Consider the following 22,295-nt stretch of genomic DNA (forward strand, 5'->3'; position numbering starts at 1 on the left):
CTCACTCGCTTTGAAATATATCGGAATTCAATGTCGTAACAGAGCCTTATACGAGGGGTGTTCAAGTCAAGCCGGAACTTTCTGTCTCCTGAGTGTACAAATGGCTCGCGCTACTTCTTTTTCGTCATTTTCACACGCGACAGGCCTCCGCGTTCACCACGTGGTGTTCCAAAGTTTGTACAAAACAGAAGACACGTGCTGGACAAGATGGTCGACAACGAGGTGAGCGCGCACATTGAACAGCAAATTGTCATAAAGTTTCTCGCGAATGAAGGCGTAAAGTCATCTCAAAGTTACAGAAGACTTCAGGCTCAGTATGGTCACGATACACTTGGCCACAGCAAAGCGTTTGAATGGTGCAAACGGTTCCGAGACGGCCGTATATCAGTGCAAGACGATCCCGGCCGGGGCGGCTCAGAGCCCAGTGTCAGAGTTCCTGAGAACATCCAACTTGTGGAACGCCTGATCCTCAAGGAACAACGGATAACATGTCTCGAACTGGCTCGAAAGACAGACCTTTCTGTGGGAACGCATGAACACCTCCAGTTTCGGAAAGTTAGTGCCCGTTGGGTCCCGAGGCAGCTCCGTGTTTGACCGTTAGAGAAGACTGGAAATCCCCCAAGAGCTAAGGTACCGTTTCGACACTGAAGGACAGCCGTTCCTTGACCGGATCATCACGTGCGATGAAACGTGGGTGCACCATTTCACTTGTGGGTCTAAACGCGCATCAAAACAATGGAAGCATCCGGGCTCGCCAGCTCCCAAGAAGTTCCGAAGCATCCTGTCTGCGGGTAAGGTAATGACCACGGTTTTCTGGGACAAGGCTGGCGTTGTTCATGTTGATTTTCTGCCCAGTGGTACCACTATCAATAGTTAATATTACTGTTCGGTTCTCATGGATGTGCATAAGGCACTGAAGCAAAAGCAGCCGGGCCTCATCACCAAAGGAGTCCTTCCCCTACAGGACAATGCACGCCCGCATACCGCGCATCTCACGACACGCTCCTTACAGGAACTTGGCTGGGAGTTGCTGCCACATCCCCCTTACAGTCCAGACCTCGCCCCCAGCGATTTCCATCTCTTCGGCCTACTGAAGGCGTTCCTTGGGGGCCGCCATTTTACCTGCGACGACGAGGTCAAGAATGCGGCCCGATCATGGCTGCTACGCGCCGGTAAGGATTTCTACGCTGCCAGCGTCCAAGCCCTCGTGAAACGAAGAGATAAGTGTATTAGTGCAGCTGGAGATTACGTTGAAAAATGAAACTAATTTCTCGCCTGTAAGTTCATTTTTTAATTTTTTTTAAATATTTTATTTGGTCATACGTTAAAGACCCAAAGGGTACAACATAACGGAGGAGGAAACGGCACCACAGGTGCGCAAGTAAAGATAATAATTGGGTGTTTACGTCGCGAGACAACTGAGATCATGAGCGAGCGCAAGTAAAGAAAAGGAGCAAGCAGAGCGTGACATGAATTGTAATGGTCAACACACAAAGATTATAAAAATATTAACTTGGTAACAATAATACAGATAACACTTGCGCTCTCGTTCTTTGTGGTACACTGAGGAAATTCGTCATACAAGATACACAAGGGCAACTAGCCATCAACAAATCGGCTTATTGCAGCTTTAAAATCCTGAGGGTCACGGAGATCAACAATGGGCTGAGGAAGAGCATTCCAGGCCTTAGCCGCCCGAGGGCAAAATGAGTAGAAAAAGAAATCGTGGTTGCAGTGAGCCATCCCTACCTTGTAGAAATGATCCACCCTGGGAGAAATAAATGACGCTCTCAACAATAGCTCAGAGTGTAACATGTGGTTATGAAAAATCTTATGAAATAGGCACAGACTGGAAACTATTCGACGCCTGCTGACATTAATGATAGGAAGCTGGGTTTTCATGCTGGATATACTATTCTGGGAACTGAACTCGCTATAAATGAAGCGGACAGCTCGATTCTGTACTGCTTCGAAAGCATGCGCATATGTGACTTGGTATGGATCCCATATTGGAGAGGCGTACTCAAGCTTAGGCCTTATAAGAGTGGAATAAGCAAGTTTTTTTACTGATAGTGGGCTCAAGCGAAGATTGCGACGTATGAATCCTAGAGATCGGTTGGCGCTAGCAATGATATGAGATAAGTGTTCTGACCATGACAAATTACAAGACAGATGAAGGCCAAGGTACTTGTAAGAGGAAACACGTTCTATTTCATAACGCCCCAGAAGATATGTAAACGCATGCCCTGAAGACACTGTGCGAGAGAAGGTCATGACTTTACATTTGCGAAAAATGAAAAGTCCCGGTTTGACTTGAACACCCCTCGTATGTAGACAGCACGGCGCTCTATCTGACATGCAGGGCATGCCAGGACGGCTTTTATGGGGTAACGCACTGTACATAACATTGCACACACTTTACGCAGGCGTTTTTATGCTCATTATATTTCTCGTGCAGGAGGGACATGGCGGCGTACCCCAATCGCCAGAAGAACTTCTGAAGCCTAGGGAACAGACAACCTTGGCAGCTTCTGCCGCGACTGGTTTTGTGTGGACCATTGTAAATATTACCCAGCCATCAGAAGACAACAGTGCTATCTCGCGTGTATGATAAACGCAACAGAGGTCCCACTCTGCCCAACGTATATCCAGTGATAACTTGTGGTGCTTTCTGCAAGAGTGTCGTTCTTTGAATTTATTGATGCTCGTAATCATGCCAGGTGTGCTTCTTTCGTTGTTGCTGAGGTGTCGCTATGTGAATGCCAGTTCTTTTCCTTTGTTTGGTATGTGGCAAAGCTGTTACTGTCTCTGTTATTGTGGTGCTTTCTGCAAGATTGTTTATCTTTGAATTTATTGATGCTCGTAATCATGCCAGATGTGCTTATTTCGTTGTTGCTGAAGTGTCGTGTATGTGAATGCCAGTTCTTTTCCTTTGCTTGGTATGTGTCAGCACTGCTATTGACGTCGCGGTCCCCACGTGTTTTCAAGCTGCGTCATGGCAGCTTTTTGTCTGGGACCACCGCAATCTCTTGATGGAAACGAGAAAAAAAAAATAGAAAAGAACACTTCAGATTCGGCATGTGCTAGGCATGGCACTGTGTACCCATAATAAGCTACAGCTTCGCCTTCCAGAAGGCCTGTAATTTTCAGGTGCAATACAATAAACGCGAAGACACGATGCAAACTGGTTCCAGGGTAAATATAAATGGTAGCGAAGGCGGGGAAAAATACGAAATCTGTGTTAGCAACCCTGCGCCCTTCATGATACACATGCGAGTGTGGTTGTTGAGGGGCAAACTACGAAGATGAACAAAAATAATTTAATCGAAGGTGCGAATAATGTGTGTTTCTAATGCAGTATGCATGTTTTCACTATAGCAATTCGCGCGGTCTGTCAGAAATACGTAAGATTAAAGACAGAGCCGAGTACGCTTCTTGTTCCTGTCCCTTTCCATGTTGAGCGCGTTCGTTTATTGAACTCGAGCGACTCGAGAGTCGGGAGAGTCGCCTCTTGCTGGGCGAAAATCCAGAAGGGCGGCTCCTGTGACGTTACGACTCTCCGTTCTGAAATTAGCGATTCGCACACTAGAGGCGCCTGAGTGTTCACTCTCGCCGACTCTCCCGCTTGCGCAGACAAACTAGCTTACGTGTAACATCACAGTACCATTTTTTTTTTGTATGAGGTGAGAGATGTCAGCCTAGCCTGAGCTGGCTTGCTACTCTATAAATAAACCATTACCATTACCGTCATGTATAAGCAATAAATAGTATCTGTTTTCGCTTTCGGAAAGTAGTGCTAGTACCTTTCGGAGTGGGTTTCTCGGGCATAGTGCTCTTGGCTGCCCTTGGCATGATTTTTTTTCCTTCTTGTTATACCTGTCTGCTTTCTTTTTAAACCGCTGTGCTCATTGTTCTGGATTGCACTAGAAACGAGCAGCCAGACTTTATTGTGGCGGTTTACCAAGATGTATGGAATCAGTATCAAAGCACGCGGAAGCAAAAATAAGATGCAATAAAGTAAAACTAGGATTCGTCCCTGAAGTGTCATCGCTGTGTCCTGAAATTGTTCTCAAGGAAGATCTGAGGACATTCTTAGTATGCCATAAATAGTGCCACATCGACACGATGAGGAGGATTTGAGAATCACATTTGACCCTCATCGGGATGTCATCCCTGTCCGTGGATGATGTTCTTAGGATATCCCTGGGATGACAGTGTGTTTTTGGGGTTGCATGCGTGTTCCGCAACAACCGAAATGACTATCTGCCATGGGGAAACTCGGCACGTCGTCTACATTTCGGAGTTGACAACCGATATCCGGCATGTGCATGGTGTCGATAACAGCACTGCGGATGCTCTACCTCGAATCGGCAACATCGCCGCGCCTTGCCCGATAAGTCACGGGAACACCGCCGTAGCTCGACTGGATGATTCCGAGATACGCCAACTGCAAGCTGCTCCGCAGAGTTCGATTACGCTTCGTCTTGTTCCCATACCGTTGGCGACGGTGTCTTTACTTTATGGCACAGCCACTGGCGCAAACCGTCTACTTATTCCTGTCGCACTCCGCGGGAAGATCTTGGACGCTGCTCATAGTCTGGCCCACCCTGGTGTCTGCGCTTGTCAGAAGCTTCTGACAGCAAAATACGTTTGGCCAGGACGTTTGGCCGTAAGGACGTAGAGGGACGGGTGAGAACCTTCGTTTCCTGTCACACCCTCGGTGGCAATGATGGAAAAAGAACGAAGCCCCAGTTGACTCCGGGCGGCCGCTCAGCACGTACCCTTGTTCAGCCCCGCTTGGTCTACCCCGCCACTCACCCACACAGTCGCGAGTTGTAGCCGGTATGAGACAGATGCTTGCAAGAAAGAAAGTCCTTCGAATCGTGCACTGGTTCACATTTAGTCCGGAGACCTCACATACCAACACCCTGTATAGGATGTACTTTTTTTTCCGTATATTTTGACATTTTTCGTATATTTCAAAGTTCCTCTGCTTCGTTGCGCTTATTCTCATACAGGAACGAACAAAAGTGATATTTTCATTCCAACAGATAAATGGCATTGATCGAGTATTTTTCCCGCAGTGCGTGCAGTGGACTTTCTTTTTCCCTCTCTCTCTTTCGCTCTTTTGGACAATTACAGGAAAATTAGCCTAATCCAGGTGCATATTGCCCGATCTGACGGGAAGTCGGTCCCGGAAATCGAAATAATAATAAATCGATAATCGAAATAATAATAAATCGATAATCCCGGAAATCGAAAAAGAAACAAGTGAAACAGTTGTTCGGATTTCGTTTACTGCATTTCCTCTGCGTCAATCAGCTCATTCTTAGATGCCGGAACTACCAAAAGTAACATTTTTGCGGCGGATTCATCGGCGAACCGTCACGGCAGGTGAAGGTTTTGCTGGAATGCGCAAAGTTCGTGAGAGGAAGGTCGCACCTTTGATCTTTCGGCGGATGAGCTGCAAAAGGCTGTACGGGAAACATCTTCGCACCAGAGAAGACAGCTATAGCGACGTAGATGATCTGGTCGCTGGTCAGGACTTTCACATTGCCGAGATGGACCTTGGATTTTTTAGCGGCCCTTAGGTATGCCCTGAGGAGGGATTCATTAGAAAGTATGTCTGCCTGGTATTCCGTCTTTTGCAGAGTATAATTCCCGTAACCTGGATCTTCGTTAACGTATTCCAGATAACAGCGGTCTAGAATCTTGAACTCCTCCGTGCTCTTTTTCGTAAACCAGGGCGCGATGTCCCCTTTGACGTCGTACCTTCGGCCATTTATATCGAAGCCATGCATCATCTCGTGCGCCACGGTGTATCCTAGTGAGACATGGTTCACCTCAGGTGGACCTCCCAAGTTAAAATAGGGTGACAATAGAAACGGGATACTGATTTGGACAAAGCTTGCTGGGGGGACGTAAAAACTGTTCGCCTGATATGTATCTAAAGCAGACTCTACTTGGTAGAAATAATCCCCGTAATCGTTCTCTGCACCTTTCCAGTATCTCTCAGTCAGAAATTCTTCAATGCTCGGAACGTCCCGAACAAAGGAGCCGCTTAAGTCGGGGAGTTCTTCACAAAAATGTGTTACATCGGTGTTACAAACTTTCTTGTACGTCGGGGATGTGCTTTCTGCCGGCGCAACGTCATTGTCCGTGTAGTCTTCATCACTGACGTCATAAGGCTTTATCGGGAATTTAGGCATGGAGACATGCCCAGGAGCTGATGTGTTGCCCTTCTCCTTGGGCGTCTCATGCCCCTTGTTGCTGTAGAGGAAAGCCCCGATGGTGACTGCCACGGCCATGCTTAGGGCGATAGCTAAAATCAATGCCGGAAGACTTATCGTTGTGGAGCTGCCCTGCCCTGGGCCCTGCGGGTGGAGAAACGACAGCAGATGATTAGAATTCGTTCTGCTTCTGGAGATCTTCGTTACAGTTACGACACCTTTTCAGAGCTCCTACCCTGAGTTTCGACGGCCCTTTCCGGGGCTCAACAGTTACGTCGCGTACAACGACCTACAGCGTGTATCGTGCTCTATCATCAGCGAGCGGTGTGTTTTCTATTCACGTCGAGGCCTTTTTGCCGAGGCCTCGATCGCTTCCTAGGCAGCACGCAATATCGGTCCGATATTGGGACTATCACGGTTTCATTGGACCTAACGAGCCCCAATCAATCCAATGAAGAACCAAGAAATGGCGCTTTATTGGCTCTATCGGCGTTATCTTGGCTCAACCGGATTTATGTACAACTGTATGAAAGGTAGCAAATGACCAAAATACCATTGTTATTGCACTCTGAGTCCATGTCGCGCATATAATTGAACCTCTGTATGCAATAAGGGGATAAGTCCTGACTTATCCTGTTTTTACAATTTTTGTTGCAATGACATCTACATACCAGTATGCACCTGCCAATGAAAACTTAGGACCTTATTGCGATTTGTTGGCCCGCTACAGCACGGTAAAAAACAGGAAATGCATGTGCGTCAATGGGACGGACAATCATATCAGGCACCTTTTCTCATTTTGGGATTTTTCGACTTATCCCCTTATTGCATACAGAGGTTTAATTATGCTGTGAGGTTGCTCAATGAACGATGGGGCTTCATTGGCGCTACATTGGTTTGCAATCAAACCAAAGTGCCAATGTAGACAGCTTTCAACCAACGCACCTTCATTGGCACTCCGGGTGGAGCATCGATAGAAATTATAAAGTATAACTTGTGGTCCTGCGAATTATTCTGGCAACAAATATTCCTTATTTGAACGGTCCATATAGTGCTAATGTTGAAATTTCTCGAGTAACACGCTTCAAACTACGCACAAAAATATTGGTTTTACCGGCGGCAAAGCAAAGAACGGCAGTGGAGGCAGCAATTGAAATAAAAAAAAAGACGATTCTTAATAAGGACGAATATTGCTGGCATACGTTAGGCGTCTCGAATTACTTACAAATTGATTCTAAGTTGCTAAGACGTATGCCTCTCACTGTTGCAGGAGAGTTATGCTGCCTTGTACACCAGGTGCGGATTGTGCGTAAAGCTTGGTAACTTTGCCAATGATTCTGCCTGTTGCAGTGATGCTCCCAATGAAGGCTGCTGAGGAATGCTAGCATATATTTTCTTTGATGGGTTGTTCTATGGGACTACCCAGACACTAGACCAGGTGGGATCCTACTATCTCACCCTCGCGCTATTGCAAAATTGGAGTATCTACACAAAAATTAGAACAAAACAAATGAAAAAAAAAATGTTTGTACGTAATATGATTCGTTCCTGTTGTCGTGAAAGATGAGACGAATTAAAACGAGACTGGTTACTATAGCCTCCATTTATATTTTTCATTGGCTCACCACGGGCTTGCAACATTGGACCAATATTTGCAGTTTCATTGGCGCAACATTGGAGTTGCACGGCCAATATTCGACCATTGTGACTTATATTGGCTGCCAATGTTGGACCGATATTGGACCAATGATGGTGTGCTGCTTCGGAATCCGCTTGATACGGCCTGCAGGACGGCTTCCGTGCGCCGGTGATTCCTCCCTCATTCTCTGTGAGGACCCTGACTATTGGGAGATTCACTTACAGTTCTGCAAAATTGTCATTCTCTATGCGCACTGTGAAGACGGGAGATATAAATTTTCTGAAGCTGGTGAAACGCTTAGGGTGATTGATGTGCACGACTTCTTGTAGGAGTCGTAGGAAAGCTATAGCGACTTGCCAGGAGTCCTGCTAACGAATTCGCGTGTGTCAGTGCGATTGCTTCCTCTTGCGGGAGGCATCGGCCCATCTGCGCAGTGCATTTGGAGAAAGTGGAGAACGGGAATGCATATGCTATACAATGTATCCAACACCTCTGCAACGGCTGTGTGTATCAGGTTGTAAGTTGCAACGTATCAAGCTGCCCTAAAATTCCACAGTGCAGGTGAGCACGAAAAAACGTCTGCTCTTCAAAAATTGAAAGAAAGAGAGAGAGAGAGAGAGAGAGAGAGAGAGAGAGAGAGAGACGCTACGAACACTATAGCCGCCAAGACACAAACAAGTGTTGTCACGGACACACATGCGCACGCACGTGTAACACAGCTCTATTTCACATTAAACATGCGCATGACATGCAGATATACAGGATGTTTCACCTAAAGTGATGAAAAAAATTCCCACCTGGCGACGTACTTGCCGGAGGATTGTGGGGCCTTCGGCAATTACCTTCTGGAATCATTTCCCGCCATTTTAACTGATCTACAGATTAAAAAAAAAAAAACTTACGCACTTTCGGAACAGACATAGTGGAAAAATAGTGGCCACGCTGCTTGATTGTTACAAAAAAGAGCGCACATGTGATGCAGGGACAGGAGGAAGTGTTCCTGCCTCTCACAAACGTCTTATGACAACGACAAGAAAACATCTTATCACAAAGATGACGAAACAAATGGAGGCGGGGACACTGCGTCCTCTGGTGTGTGCTTCTTTGCGGAAACCAAGCAGGCGGGCTAAATGGTAATTTTTACTTTTTTTTCGAATATTATTCTTTCTGTCTTGCTCTACAAAGGGCAGAGTTACCCTTTAGAGAAGCGTACGCCGCAAAACCGCCATGTTGACGCCAGCGCTTACCTCCTTACAATGGTAAAACACAGTATATCGATTCTGCGGACTTTTTCAAATCTCTTCCTTTACGTATTTACGCCACTATAAAATGTGTCGCGAAGCCTATAACAGGGCTTTTGTAACTGCATGGCGTGTTATGCGTGGAAGTCAAGATGGCCGAAATAGGCCATCCTGAATTGTTCCACTCGGTTTAAGACACGATCGTGCAGTGGCCGTTGGCGTGACTTTTTCGTAAATGCACTGAGAGGATTGCATAACTGCTTACCCCTCGGGATTCCTCTTCCAGCAGCAAGGGAGCACCTGTGCCCTGGACAAGTAACTCGTTCGACATCGACATGGTTCGAAAGAGTCAGTTCGTTCTTCCTCCTCCTTCTTCTCCTTCTTCAGCCACAAACCTTCCTTGTTCTTTCACCACTAACCACGGTGGACACACGTAGAATGATCTTCCTCCTCACTGGTGCCGGCGCAGTATGGTAATGCGTAGTACCATAGTAAATGTAGTAATGCTCTTCTTCTTCCAGCACTAAGCACAGTGACCATTACAGGGCACTGTGCTTAATGTGCGCAATGGGCGTACGCAGGAGAGCGGCTGACACCCATATGGTCTAAATAAGAGTTCAGGGGAAGGGCAAGGCAGCACGGTCGAGTCAGCAAGACTATCAACGTGACTGGAGATGCTGCCGTAAGCCTGCTAAGCGTGGGGAAGGTGGGCGTACCGGACTGGCAGCGAGCGGAGAACAGTCAGCCCCAGGGGCCTTCTATACGTGGCTCGCGTGTAGAGGCCAGGGTCGGGGGAACGTCAGCGAGAGGACCAGAGAGGGAGATTTTAGCCAAGCTGTCCGCCGACTCGTTGGGAGGGAGGCCACATTGTCCTGGGATCCATGCCAGTACTACTTCGTGATGTGGCTACAAGTCGGTGTGTGCAGGAGCTGCAGCCACTCGGAGGATGGGCTAACTAGGGCGGTGATGAACAGTAGGGAGTCGGACAAGAGCAGGGTCTTGGAGTATGCATGGAGCACCAGTCGTAGGGCCAGTATCAGGGCTAGGAGTTCGCTCTCGACACTGGAGGCGGATGGGGCAATGACAGTACAGCTGGGGGAAGACGACGCCGGCACACGCAAGCTGAGCCGAGACAGAGGCATCGGTCGCGACGACAACGTGAGACGGGAACTTGTTGACGAACGCCGAGAGGTGGGCTTCAAGCATGGGAGACGGAGCGTAGGGAAGGCCGTGGAAGGCAAAAGCGTGGAAGGCAAGTCGCGGGGCCATGGAGGAGACCGGATTGGTGGGCACAGGAAGGGGAGTCATAGAGGTATTCAGCGAGGCCAGAAGGGATTCGACAAAACGAGCTGCGGTGTGTTGGATTTTCGCCATCACCGGTCCAATCCCTGAGAGAGTGGTTCTGTCTGGTGGCTAAAGGGCTCTGGCAAAGCGAAAGGGAGGTGTTCACTGTGAGTAGGCGGAACCGAGTCTTCAGAAGAGGAATGCGGGATTCGGCAGAAAGTGCCTGGTGGGCCGTGTACATGGGGAGGCCACGCAAAGGTGAATGACTTTTCTTTCTACGGCGATGAGCCTGCTCAGACGATAGTCATGGAGGTGCCACACATCCGAACTCAAGAATTGGCCCCACGTAGCACTTGTACAGGAACAGCAAGGCGGGCGCAGCGGAGGATGATGCCAATTACGTTCGAAGCTTTCTGGCTTATGAGTTCGGCATGATGGTTCCAGTGAAGCATGCCATCATGTCAGACGCCTAAGTACCGCAGCTGATTGGTCTCACGGATTGTCTCCCCGGCAACATTCAGAACGATGGTCAAGGCTCCTCCAGTACGGTTAATATGAGGGAACAGCAGATTTCTGAATGTTTAACGTGAGGTGACATGAGGTTGGGATCCTTACCACGATCACCTCATTCGGAAATTAGAATCTGTACAGAACAGGGCTGTTCGCTTCATTTCTTTCTGATTACTCACGCCATTCCAGCGTCAGTGAGCTCAAATGTCGCGCCTTACCACCTCTTTCTCTACGCCGTAAACCCTCTTCTGTTGCTGTTTCATAAAATCTATTATAATGACATTCTTCCCAGGTATTCCCTTTTTTCTCCTCCTCACCATGCAGGTACTTAGATCATCCTGAAAAAGTCCTCATTCCCTTTAGTCGACTGGAATGACCTACCTGCGGCCATCGCAGTAGTCCGGGACTCAACAAAATTCCGTTCCTTACTCCACGACGTATTTCATGTGGAACTTTGTACTTTTTCATTTGCTTCCTTGTTATTTCCACTCCTCTCTGTAATTCCATGTGACTTGAGGGTAGATAAATAAATACATAAATAAAGAAAAGTGGACGGAGCGCATACAGGACCACAGCGCGAGGAGATAATCATGCGGTCTCTCACGCAGCGTAAGTCGAAGATAACTGCGCGAGTACGGAACCCAACGATAACACCACGACCGACCGTTGATGTCACGCGGCCGCGCGGCATTAAGCACAGCGCATTAAGCACAGTGCCCTGTGTGGGCACTGTGCTTAGTGCTGGTAGAAGAAGAGCATTACTACGATTACTATGCATTGCCATACTGCGCCGGCGCCAGTGAGGAGGAAGATCATTCTACGTGTGTCCACCGTGGTTAGTTGTGAAAGAAGAAGCCACCACCTCCTTGGAAGAAGAAGAAGAAGAGGGAACGGCCATTGGCTAACGGCCATTGCTCTGCCAATCTCCCTTAGTGGTTCCCTTTCTCCCACCTTCTTTTCCTTTTTTTGGCTATAGTCGTGACGATGCCCACTTGAGTGCGGCCAACAACGGCAAGCTAACTCGACCCCCCCCCCCCCCCTTAGTGGTTCACGGCCATTATCTCATTGGTAGAAGGAGAAGAAGAAGAACTGATGCTTTCAAAGGCCAACCATGTCGATGTCGGACGGGTTACTTGTCCAGGGCACAGGTGCTCCCTTACTGCTGGAAGAGGAATTTCGAGGGGTAAGCAGTTATGCAATCCTCTCAGTACATTTAAGAAAAAGTCATGCCATCGGCCACTGCACGGTCGTGTCTTAAACCGAATGGAACAATTCAGGAAATGTTAACGGAGCATGCGCAGGGCAGTCGCCGATTCTATCCTCGGCTTCGGTGAAACAATTTCGCTGTCATTCGCCGTCTACCATTCGTATCCACGTTGTATCTGGTTAATAATTTTTACGGTGAGTTGCAACCTCCTCTGAACTTATGGAGGCAAAGTCTTTCTCATAATGATGGTAGTATCACATAACACGTTGTAAAGGAACAAGTTCTTCAGGACGTAGTTCGTAGCCGGGCTTACGGATTTTTTAAAATGAAATGATGAAATGAAACAAAAATCAACGTCGTATAACGTACCAAACATACAAAAATTAAATTTTATCGCTTGTTTCTTCGAGGCAATCGGCCATCTCGGTTGAGGACCTTCTGACCTAACCCGAAGCGCAGTCTCGACGCCCGCACCTCCTAGTGCGTGCCTGCCCCCCCCCCAAATCTGTAGAACCTAACTTAACCTAACCCCACTAAAGTGAGGTGATTTAGCCCATTTCAACGACCTTTCGCAACATGAGAAGTTTCGAGTGCGTTAGGCTTAGCACTCCCGTGTTTCTCCAGCGCTAGAAATGCGTCAGATGGGGTTGTTCAGATTCATTCGCCGTCTACCATTCGTATCCACGTTGTATCGGGTTAATAATTTTTACGGTGAGTTGCAACCTCTTCGGGACATATGGAGGGAAAGTCTTTTTCATAAAGATGGTAGTAGCATATAACACGTTGTAAAGGAACAAGTTTTTCGGTTTTCCGTGCAAACGTCCAAGCACAGTCCAGTGTCTGCTCGCTGCTCGGACACAGAACGAACCATGCCACGGTGGTCATTAGCGTGCAGCATGTGCTCGCGGGCACTTTTAGAGATCCCACCGCGAGATCCCACATGGTCTAGGGTCTGGGTAGTCTCATAGAACAATCCATCAAAGAAAACATATGCGAGCACCCCTCAGCAGCCTTCGTTGGGAGCATCACCGCAACAGGCAGAATCATTGGCAAAGTTATCAAGCTTTACGCACAACCCGCACCTGGTGTACAAGGCAGCATAACTCTCCTGCAACGGTGAGAGGCATACGTCTTAGCAACTTACAATCAATTTGTAAGTAATTCGAGGCGCCTAACGTATACCAGCAATATTCATCCCTATCAAGAATCGTCTTTTTTATTTCAATTGCTGCCTCAACGTCGTTCTTTGCTTCGCCGCCGGTAAACCAATATTTTTTGTGCGTAGTTTGAAGCGTGTTACTCGAGAAATTTCAAAATTAGGAGTATATGGACCGTACAAATAAGGAATATTTGTTGCCAGAATAATTCGCGGGACCACAAGTTATACTTTATATAAGTTCTATCCATGCTCCACCCGGAGTGCCAATGAAGGTGCGTTGGTTGAAAGCTGTCTACATTGGCACTTTGGTTTGATTGCAAACCAATGTAGCGCCAATGAAGCATCATCGTTCATTGAGCAACCCCAAAACATAATTATATGCGCGACATGACCTCAATCTGCAATAACAATGGTATTTCGGTCATTTTCTAACATGCATAGTTTTGCGTACTTCGGGTAGAGCTAAGATAACGCCGATAGAGCCAATAAAGCGCAATTTCTTGGTTCTTCATTGGCTTGATTGGGCCTCGTTAGGTCCAATGAAACCGTGATAGTCCCAATATTGGACCGATATTTGGTGCTGCCTAGGAATCGATCGAGGCCTCGGCAAAAAGGCCTCGACGTGAATAGAAAACACTCCGCTCGCTGATGATAGAGCACAATACACGCTGTAGGTCGTTGTAACAGACGTAACTGTTGAGCCCCGAAAAGTGACGTTGATACTCAAGGGCAGGAGCTCTGAAAAGGTGTCGTAACTGGCACGAAGATCTCCAGAAACAGACCGAATTCTAATCATCTGCTGTCGTTTCTCCACCCGCAGGGCCCATGGCAGGGCAGCTCCACAACGATAAGTCTTCCGGCATTGATTTTAGCTATCGCCCTAAGCATAGCCGTGACAGTCACCATCGGGGCTTTCCTCTACAGCAACAAGGGGCAGGAGACGCCCAAGGAGAAGGGCAACACATCAGCTCCTGGGCATGTCTCCATGCCTAAATTTCCGATAAAGCCTTATGACGTCAGCGATGAAGACTACACGGACAATGACGTTGCACCGGCAGAAAGCACATCCCTGACGTACAAGAACACCGATGTAACACAGTTTTATGAGGAAGTCCCCGACTTAAGCGGCCCCTCTCTTCGGGACGTTCTGAGGATTGAAGAATTTCTGACTGACCGATACTGGAAAGGTGTAGAGAACGATTACGGGGATTATTTCTACCAAGTAGAGTCTGCTTTAGATACATATCACGCGAACGGTTTTTACGTCCCCCCGGCAAGCTTTGTCCAAATCAGTGTCCCGTTTCTAATGTCACCCTATTTTAACTTGGGAGGTCCACCTGAGGTGAACTATGACTCGCCAGGATACACCGTGGCACACGAGACGATGCATGGCTTCGATATAAATGGCCGAAAGTACGACGCCAAAGGGGACATCGCGCCCTGGTTTACGAAAAAGAGCACGGAAGAGTTCAAGATTCTAGAACGCAGCTATCTGGAATTCATTAACGAAGATCCAGGATACGGGAATTATACTCTGCAAAAGACGAAGTACCAGGCAGACATACTTTCTAATGAATCCCTCCTCAGGGCATACCTAAGGGCCGCTAAAAAATCCCAGGTCCATCTCGACAATGTGAAAGGCCTGACCTGCGACCAGATCTTCTACGTCGCTATAGCTGTCTTCTCTGGTGCGTTTCCCGTGCAGCCTTTTGCAACTCATCCACCGAAAGATCAAAGAACTCTGCGCATTTCAGCAAAACCTTCTGTTGCCGTGGCGGTTCGCCGATGAATCCGCCACAAAAATGTTACTTTTGGTAGCTCCGGCGCCTATAGTCTGGTTTCTCTGTTTTCCATAGTGACCTACTTCCCGTCAGATCGGGCAATGTGCACCTGGATTAGGCTAATTTTCCTGTACTAAACTTAAGTAACCATGTAAAGGACTAAAGAAAGAGAGGGGAAAAAAAGTCCACAGCACGCACTGCGGGGAAAATACGCGATCAACGCCACTTATCTGTTGGAATAAAAATGTTACTTTTGTTAGTTCCTGCATGAGAATAAGCGCAACTAAACAGAGGGGCTTTGAAATATTCGCAAAATATATCTAATGCTCAGATAAGTCCGTCCTGTACAGGGTGTTTCAGTTGGATCTACGGGCTAAATTGGTAAAGCAGTGCACGAATCGAAGGACTTTCTTTTTTGCAAGCGTCTGTCTGATACCGGCTACGAGTTGTGAGCGAGTGGGGGGTAGACCAAACGGGACAGAACAATTGTCCGTGCTGAGCTGCCGCCCGGAGTCAACTGGCACTTTGTTCTTTGTTCATCATTGCCACCGAGGGGCGTTACACGGCCTCCCCCCCCTCCTCACCTCCCCTCTAAAAAGGAACGGTTTGGTTAAGTTTGGTTGGCGTAACGTGATGGGGAGAGGCGTCGTCGAGGGCAAGGGGAGCGGACAAGGGAGGGCGAGGGCGACGGTGTCCGGCTTGCCGGTGATCTCTACACGCACAGTCTTGGGTGTCCAGGATAGGATGGGATAGGGACCGGAGTAAGGCGGCGTCAGCGAGGGTTTCGCACGGTCGTTTCTGACGAAAGCATGCGTCGCCGTACTTTTAGGTCCTAAACGAAGACTGTGCGATAGGTTGGCATGAAAGGTGGAACGGGAGTTATGTGTCGGGGTAACTCCTTTAGTTCCCGAACGTATTCACTGTGGGATGGATGCGGTTGATCGGCGCTTGGGGTGAGGAAGTCTCCAGGAAGGCGCAGAGGGGAACCGTAAACGAGCTCTGTTCGTGCGCACCGGAGATCCTGCTTCACAGCAACGCGTATGCCAAGCAACGCAGAGGGACGATGTTAGACCCGGAGGAGGCCCACGACCAAACCATTCGCCGCTGTGTGGTAGACGATTGTCTGTACATGGTGCGCTCCGAGGAGGCTGGTGAGGTCTGCAAATAGGGCACAACAGAAATGTGGACCCTGGCTCATTGTGAAAGTGGATGGACAGCCAAACCGTGCTACCCATGTGGTCACACTAAAGGCTTCGGCCACGGTTTTTGCTGAGGTATCTGCCATGGGAACAGCCTCAGGCTACCTTGTAAACAGGTCCACACAGGTGTGGATGTCCTTATAACCATAGGATGTGGGTAGTAGGCCGACTATATCGACATGGACGTGGTCGAATCAGGCTCGTGGCGGAAGGAATGCGTGGAGCTGGGTCTTTGTGTGCCGCCCGACTTTCGAGCGCTGGCAGGAAAAGGTGGTTTTCACCCATCGCTTTACGTCCTTATGGGCAAACGTCCTGGCCAAATGTATTTTGTTGCCAGAACCTTCTGACAAGCGCACACACCAGTGTGGGCCAGACTATGAGCAGCGTCCAAGATCTTCCTGCGGATTGCGACAGGAATAAGTGGACGGTTTGTGCCAGTGACTGTGCCATAAAGTAAAGACACCGTCGCCGACGGTATGGGAGCAACACGAAACGTAAGCGTGTGGTGGTGGTGGTGAGTGGTGAAAGGGCTTGCCGTTGTCGGCCTCACGTAGGTGGGCAACGTCACGACTGACGCCCTGGGGGAATGTGCGTCCTGGGCCGACTTCTTAGGGAACTGTGCCGACATATGTCTGGAAAACCAGGAAAAATCCCAAACAGCAAAGCCGGCACCGGGATTCGAACCCGGCACCCCCAGTCTCGACGTGACATGGCCAGCACGCTAACCACTGAGCCACGGGAGCTAAAAAATGAGCTTCATTGCCACAGCGCGCTTCTAGCCAACCATTATCTCCAATGATATCGTTATCTGCCATGACTGGCTGAAAACAGGAGGCGTACGCCTTTTTTGCGACAATTATGAACAGCATGAGTGTCACAAAAAAGCGCACGCCTCCCGTTTCAACAAATGAGGGCAGATAACGATATCATCCGAGATGATGGTTGGCTAGGAGTGTGCCACGTGGTGAAGTTCATTCTTAAGCGTGTGCATTATGTGAGTGGTGCACTGCTACGGCACAGCGCCGACAGTGGATCCTGAAGCGTCGACCTTGACACCAGTGGGCGCATGATGTCGCGGGTGAATGAATGTCCAGAGCGGCATCCGCGAGCGTCTATTTAAACCCTGGCGGACAATCTGGGTTGCTGTTGACAGAAGCGCGCCACCCACTTCATCTTCGTAGCTCTCGGCTGACGTCACCAGAGCAGCGCATCAGAGAGCGCCACCTAGCGGCGAAAATTTCGATTTGTTTCGTGCGCATTTATTTAGGTCTAGATTGCTAATTCTATTGAACAGTTAGCCCTGTGAAGGTGAAACGCCGAACTACCGTTTGCGAACTGCGTTTCACCATAGAAGATGAGAAGGGACATACCGTTTCACCAAAGATGAGAAGGGGGATACCCCTTGGTATTTCGTGCATCAATTTACCCCTTCAGCTTGTCTGACTGTCTTCCTCGACGATGAATCGCCTTCTCGCCTTTCTGTCTGCCGTCATCTATGGGCGCCTGCCAACACCTGATGCAGTGCCCATCTTAATGGTACTGCATTACAGGCGCATCGTATCGCGCCTGCCGGGGGCCTTTCAAGACCTCCGCAACGAACTCCGAGCCTGCCACCGAGTACACGGCTACTTAGCGGGGGCCGTCGACCTCGCCTGTAATGTCCTGCAGGACAATCTGTGCCTGCAGGATGAAGGCCTCGACTTCGTGAGGTTCGTAGTCGCCCGCCACCACCGCCACCTCACTGCTGGCGACGCCACGCGCATCATCCGCACTCTCGTCCACGTCGTTCATTCTCCCACGAATTCGTCCATTGCCATGCCCATGGACCTTGTAGAGGTTCTACTAAGACATCTCCGCGCTGTGTGAGCCCTTCTGGATTTCCCTTTTTGACTTCGACCTACCGCCTGTCCCCGGACCCCATCACGACCTCGGATTCATTGGCTCCCAACAACTGCGGCATTCAACCTCACCTCCCCGTGGTGGGAGCTGGTAACGGGTTCGAAAAACCACCGCGAACCCGGCCAACGAGGCTCTGAATGCCGCCACCAAACGCAAAGATGTCACCGTCTACCTATATCTACCGCCCAATGGAGCGAAACATTTGTACAACTACGCCACTACTGATCGTAGTCACCTTCTATATGCCTACGTGGTCAACAGCATATTATTGTCTTTCAATATATTGCAACACTGGAATCCGAGGCCATCAACTCGAGCTCCGCGTGGCCTGGCATCCAAAGCCGCATCTTCGCCATCCACGTTGGAGCAAAAAATGGAACGTCTTTCCGCCTGCGCAGATATTAAAGAAGACTCTGCGCAGGCGGATTGGGCCGTGGGTCAGAGAAAATTGAAAATCGTCCACGTCGAAGTCTTCGAAATTGTCATCTACGTTATGAAGGCTCATGAAATATGCTTCTCGTCGACACAGTCGTTGGAGATCCAGACGCAAAGACTGACACCAAAGGAACACTATGTATTCTGTCACTTCTTCAAAGGACATGGCGATGCACCGAAACAAGATCGTGATAGACGATTCATGCAAAGAATTTGCTAATGTTGTCAACGCGGAACATGTCGTTGCGCGGTTAGCGAGGCCAAAGATTGTATTCAGAGGAACTTGATCTACAAAGAAGCCAGCAGGAACAGAGACCAATAACATAATAAGCATGAGAACTCTTCTTATTCTGTCACTTCTTCAGAAGACGTTATGGCGGCTCCCGTAAGTAAAACGTGGATACCACACTTCGTAATCTGACTAGGAATGTTCACCAAGATATTCTCGCGGAACATGTCGTGGAACGGATGGCAAAAGCAAAGAATGCGCCCAGGAGACTTTCATCTACAGAACTTCGACATCGTCGAGCGAAGCATAAGTAGCAAGCTGCTGGGGGTTCAAGCACGGGACGACGGACATATTACCGACTCAACCAACCCGGTATATGTGTGCAATAGTCATGGGATATTGCGTCATCATATAGAACAAGAACAACAGTCTACGTAGTTCGAAAAAAAAAGAGACGAACTCTTCACTCAAGTTGAGATCCCTGAATCAACGTATACCACTATACCGGTATACCAGTGGTCTGTTCGCCGACGCAAACACTGTAACCACTGTGTTTTTGAGCAACCAATAAAGGTGAGGAAGTGGCGTCGATGTATATGCGTGCTTTATTTCCTTTTTCAATGCATTGCGTATATGCGTTAAAGGAGCTCTGAAACCATTCGCAAACTTTTGAAGAAATAAAGACGATATATGCGTCTGCAATCCTGCGTTACAAAGCTATTGCGAACCCACACTCTTAAAAATGAACTTGCCCGCATCTTGTGTTCATTACCATTAACTCAACTTTCTTGCTTTACTTCCCTTTAATTGCTTCCAACTGTCTCCAGTTACTCTTACCACTTACTCTTAATTACCTTTGACTACTTTAATTTCAAGTCATTTAAGTGCATTTACATTTACCCTCTTATATCCCCCTTACACGTACACTTATACCTCTGCCTCTGTGAGGCATCTCCATGAAGGCGAAGAGTACAGGCCAAATACAGACGAAAAAAGCTATTGGAATTAGAGCACCTTTCAGGAAAATTAGTGAGGTATTAAAACATCTTTCAGTACGGTCCTCAAGATACGTACAGCAGAATAAAACTCTGCTTCTTAAGGGGCTCATTACTTCATTCCCCACATCACCACCAGCAATGGCGTAGAGTACCGCCGCTGGCGATGAAATTCCGCATTCAGCATCTCAAATAAAGCTGCTGTTGCCAGAAGCGCGCCACCCACTTCATTATCGTAGCTCTTCGGCTGACGTCACTAGAATAGCGCATCAGAGAGCGCCACCTAGCGACGGAAATTTCCATTTGTTTCGTACGTATTTATTTAGGTCTAGATTGATAATTCGATTGAACAGTTAGCCCTGTGAAGGTGGAATGCCGAACTACCGTTTCACCATACACGATGAGAAGGGACATACCGTTTCACCAAAGACGAGAAGGGACACCGCTTTGTATTTCGTGCATCGCTTTACCCCTTCAGCTTGTCTGACTGTCCTGCTCGACGATGAATCGCCTTCTAGCCTTCCTCTCTGCCATCATCTATGGGCGCCTCCCAACACCCGATGCAGTGCCCATCCTAATGGTACTACACTACAGGCGCATTGTTTCGCGCCTGCCGGGGGCTTTCGAAGACCTCCGCAAGGAACTTCAAGCCTGCAGCCGGGTTCACGGCTACTTAGCGGGGGCCGTCCACCTAGTTTGTGACGTCCTGCAGGACAATCTGTGTCTGCAGGACGAAGGCCTCGACTTCGTCAGGTTCGTCGTCGCCCATCACCACCGCCACCTCACTCCTCGCGACGCCACACGGATCATCCGCACCCTCACCAACGTCGTTCATTCTCCCACCAACTCGTCCATCGCCATGCCCATGGACCTCGTAGAGGTCCTTCTCAAACATCTCCGCGCACTGTGAGCCCTTTTGAATTTCCTTTTTTGACTTCGACCTTCCGCCTGTCCCCGGACCCCATCACGACCTCGGATTCATTGGCTCCCAACAACTGCGGCATTCAACCTCACCTCCCCGTGGTGGGAGCTGGTAACGGGTTCGAAAAACCACCGCGAACCCGGCCAACGAGGCTCTGAATGCCGCCACCAAACGCAAAGATGTCACCGTCTACCTATATCTACCGCCCAATGGAGCAAAATATTTGTACAACTACGCCACTACTGATCAAAGTCGCCTTCTATACGCCTACGTGGCCAACAGCATATTATTGTCTTTCAACATATTGCAACACTGGAATCCGAGGCCATCAACTCGAGCTCCGCGTGGCCTGGCATCCAAAGCCGCATCTTCGCCATCCACGTTGGAGCAAAAAATGGAACGTCTTTCCGCCTGCGCAGATATTAAAGCAGACTCTGCGCAGGCGGATTGGGCCGTGGGTCAGAGAAAATTGAAAATCGTCCTCGTCGAAGTCTTCGCAATTGTCATCTACGTTGTGAAGGCTCATGAAATATTCTTCTCGTCGACACAGTCGTTGGAGATCCAGACGCAAAGACTGAGACCAAATGAACACTTTCTATTCTGTCAGTTCTTCAAAGGACATGGCGATGCACCGAAACAAGATCGTGATAGACGATTCATGCAAAGGATTTGCCAATGTTGTCAACGCGGAACATGTCGTGGCGCGGTTAGCGAGGCCAAAGATTGTATTCAGAGGAACTTGATCTGCAAAGACGCCAGCAGGAACAGAGACCAAGAACATAAGAAGCATGAGAACTCTTCTTATTCTGTCACTTCTTCAGAAGACATTATGGCGGCTCCCGTAAGTAAAACGTAGATACCACACTTCGTAATCTGACTAGGAATGTTCACCAAGATATTCTCGAGGAACATGTCGTGGAACGGATGGCAAAAGCAAAGAATGCGCCCAGGAGACTTTCATCTGTAGAACTTCGACATCGTCGAGCGAAGCATGGCAAGCTGTTGGGGGTTCAAGCACGATACGACGGACATATTACCGACTCAGCCAAACCTGTATATGTGTGCAACAGCCATGGGATATTGCGTCATCATATACAACAAGAACAGCAATCTACGTAGTTCGATAAGAAAGAGACGAACTCTTCAGTCAAGTTGAGATCCCTGAATCAACGTATACCAGTGGCCTGTTCGTTGACGCAAACACTGTAACCACTGTGTTTTTGAGCAACGAATAAAGGTGAAGAAGTGGCATCGATGTATATGCGTGCTTTATTTCCTTTTTTAATGCATTGCGTATATGCGTTAAGGGGCTCTGAAACCATTCCCAAACTTTTGAAGAAATGAAAACGATATATGCCTCTGCAATCCCGCGTTATAAAGCTATTGCAAACCCAAGGCCGCGCACTGAGCGAACTGCTCCATCGCTCTCAGCTCTTAAAAATGCAAAAAAAAAAAAAAAGCAAAACTAAAGGGCAAAAACTTCAAACTGCAAAGCTTCAAATTACGTTACACGATATGTTAATTTCATACTTGTATAGTCAGAATTCAAAACTTTGATTCCGTTT

General features: G+C 48.4%; 1 protein-coding gene across 3 annotated transcripts in view; it reads right to left on the reverse strand.

Moving 5' to 3' along the window:
* Positions 1-5,279: 5,279 nt before the first annotated feature.
* LOC135384149 (endothelin-converting enzyme 1-like) overlaps positions 5,280-22,295 on the reverse strand; it is a 45,793-nt gene continuing 28,777 nt past the window's right edge. Inside the window, exons 1-2 of one of the 3 annotated variants that reach the window (XM_064613369.1) lie at positions 9,376-9,522; positions 5,280-6,374 (exon numbers count right to left, since the gene is read on the reverse strand). In XM_064613369.1, coding sequence (XP_064469439.1) covers positions 5,343-6,374; positions 9,376-9,447 — 1,104 coding nt within the window. In that variant the 5' untranslated portion in view covers positions 9,448-9,522 and the 3' untranslated portion in view covers positions 5,280-5,342. Of the gene's footprint in view, positions 6,375-8,666; positions 8,760-9,375; positions 9,523-22,295 lie in introns of those variants that run through there. The other 2 variants (XM_064613370.1, XM_064613371.1) reach the window with 2 other exon arrangements.

Source organism: Ornithodoros turicata, chromosome 2 (assembly GCF_037126465.1).
Source record: "Ornithodoros turicata isolate Travis chromosome 2, ASM3712646v1, whole genome shotgun sequence".
Classification (NCBI taxonomy): Eukaryota; Metazoa; Arthropoda; class Arachnida; order Ixodida; family Argasidae; genus Ornithodoros; species Ornithodoros turicata.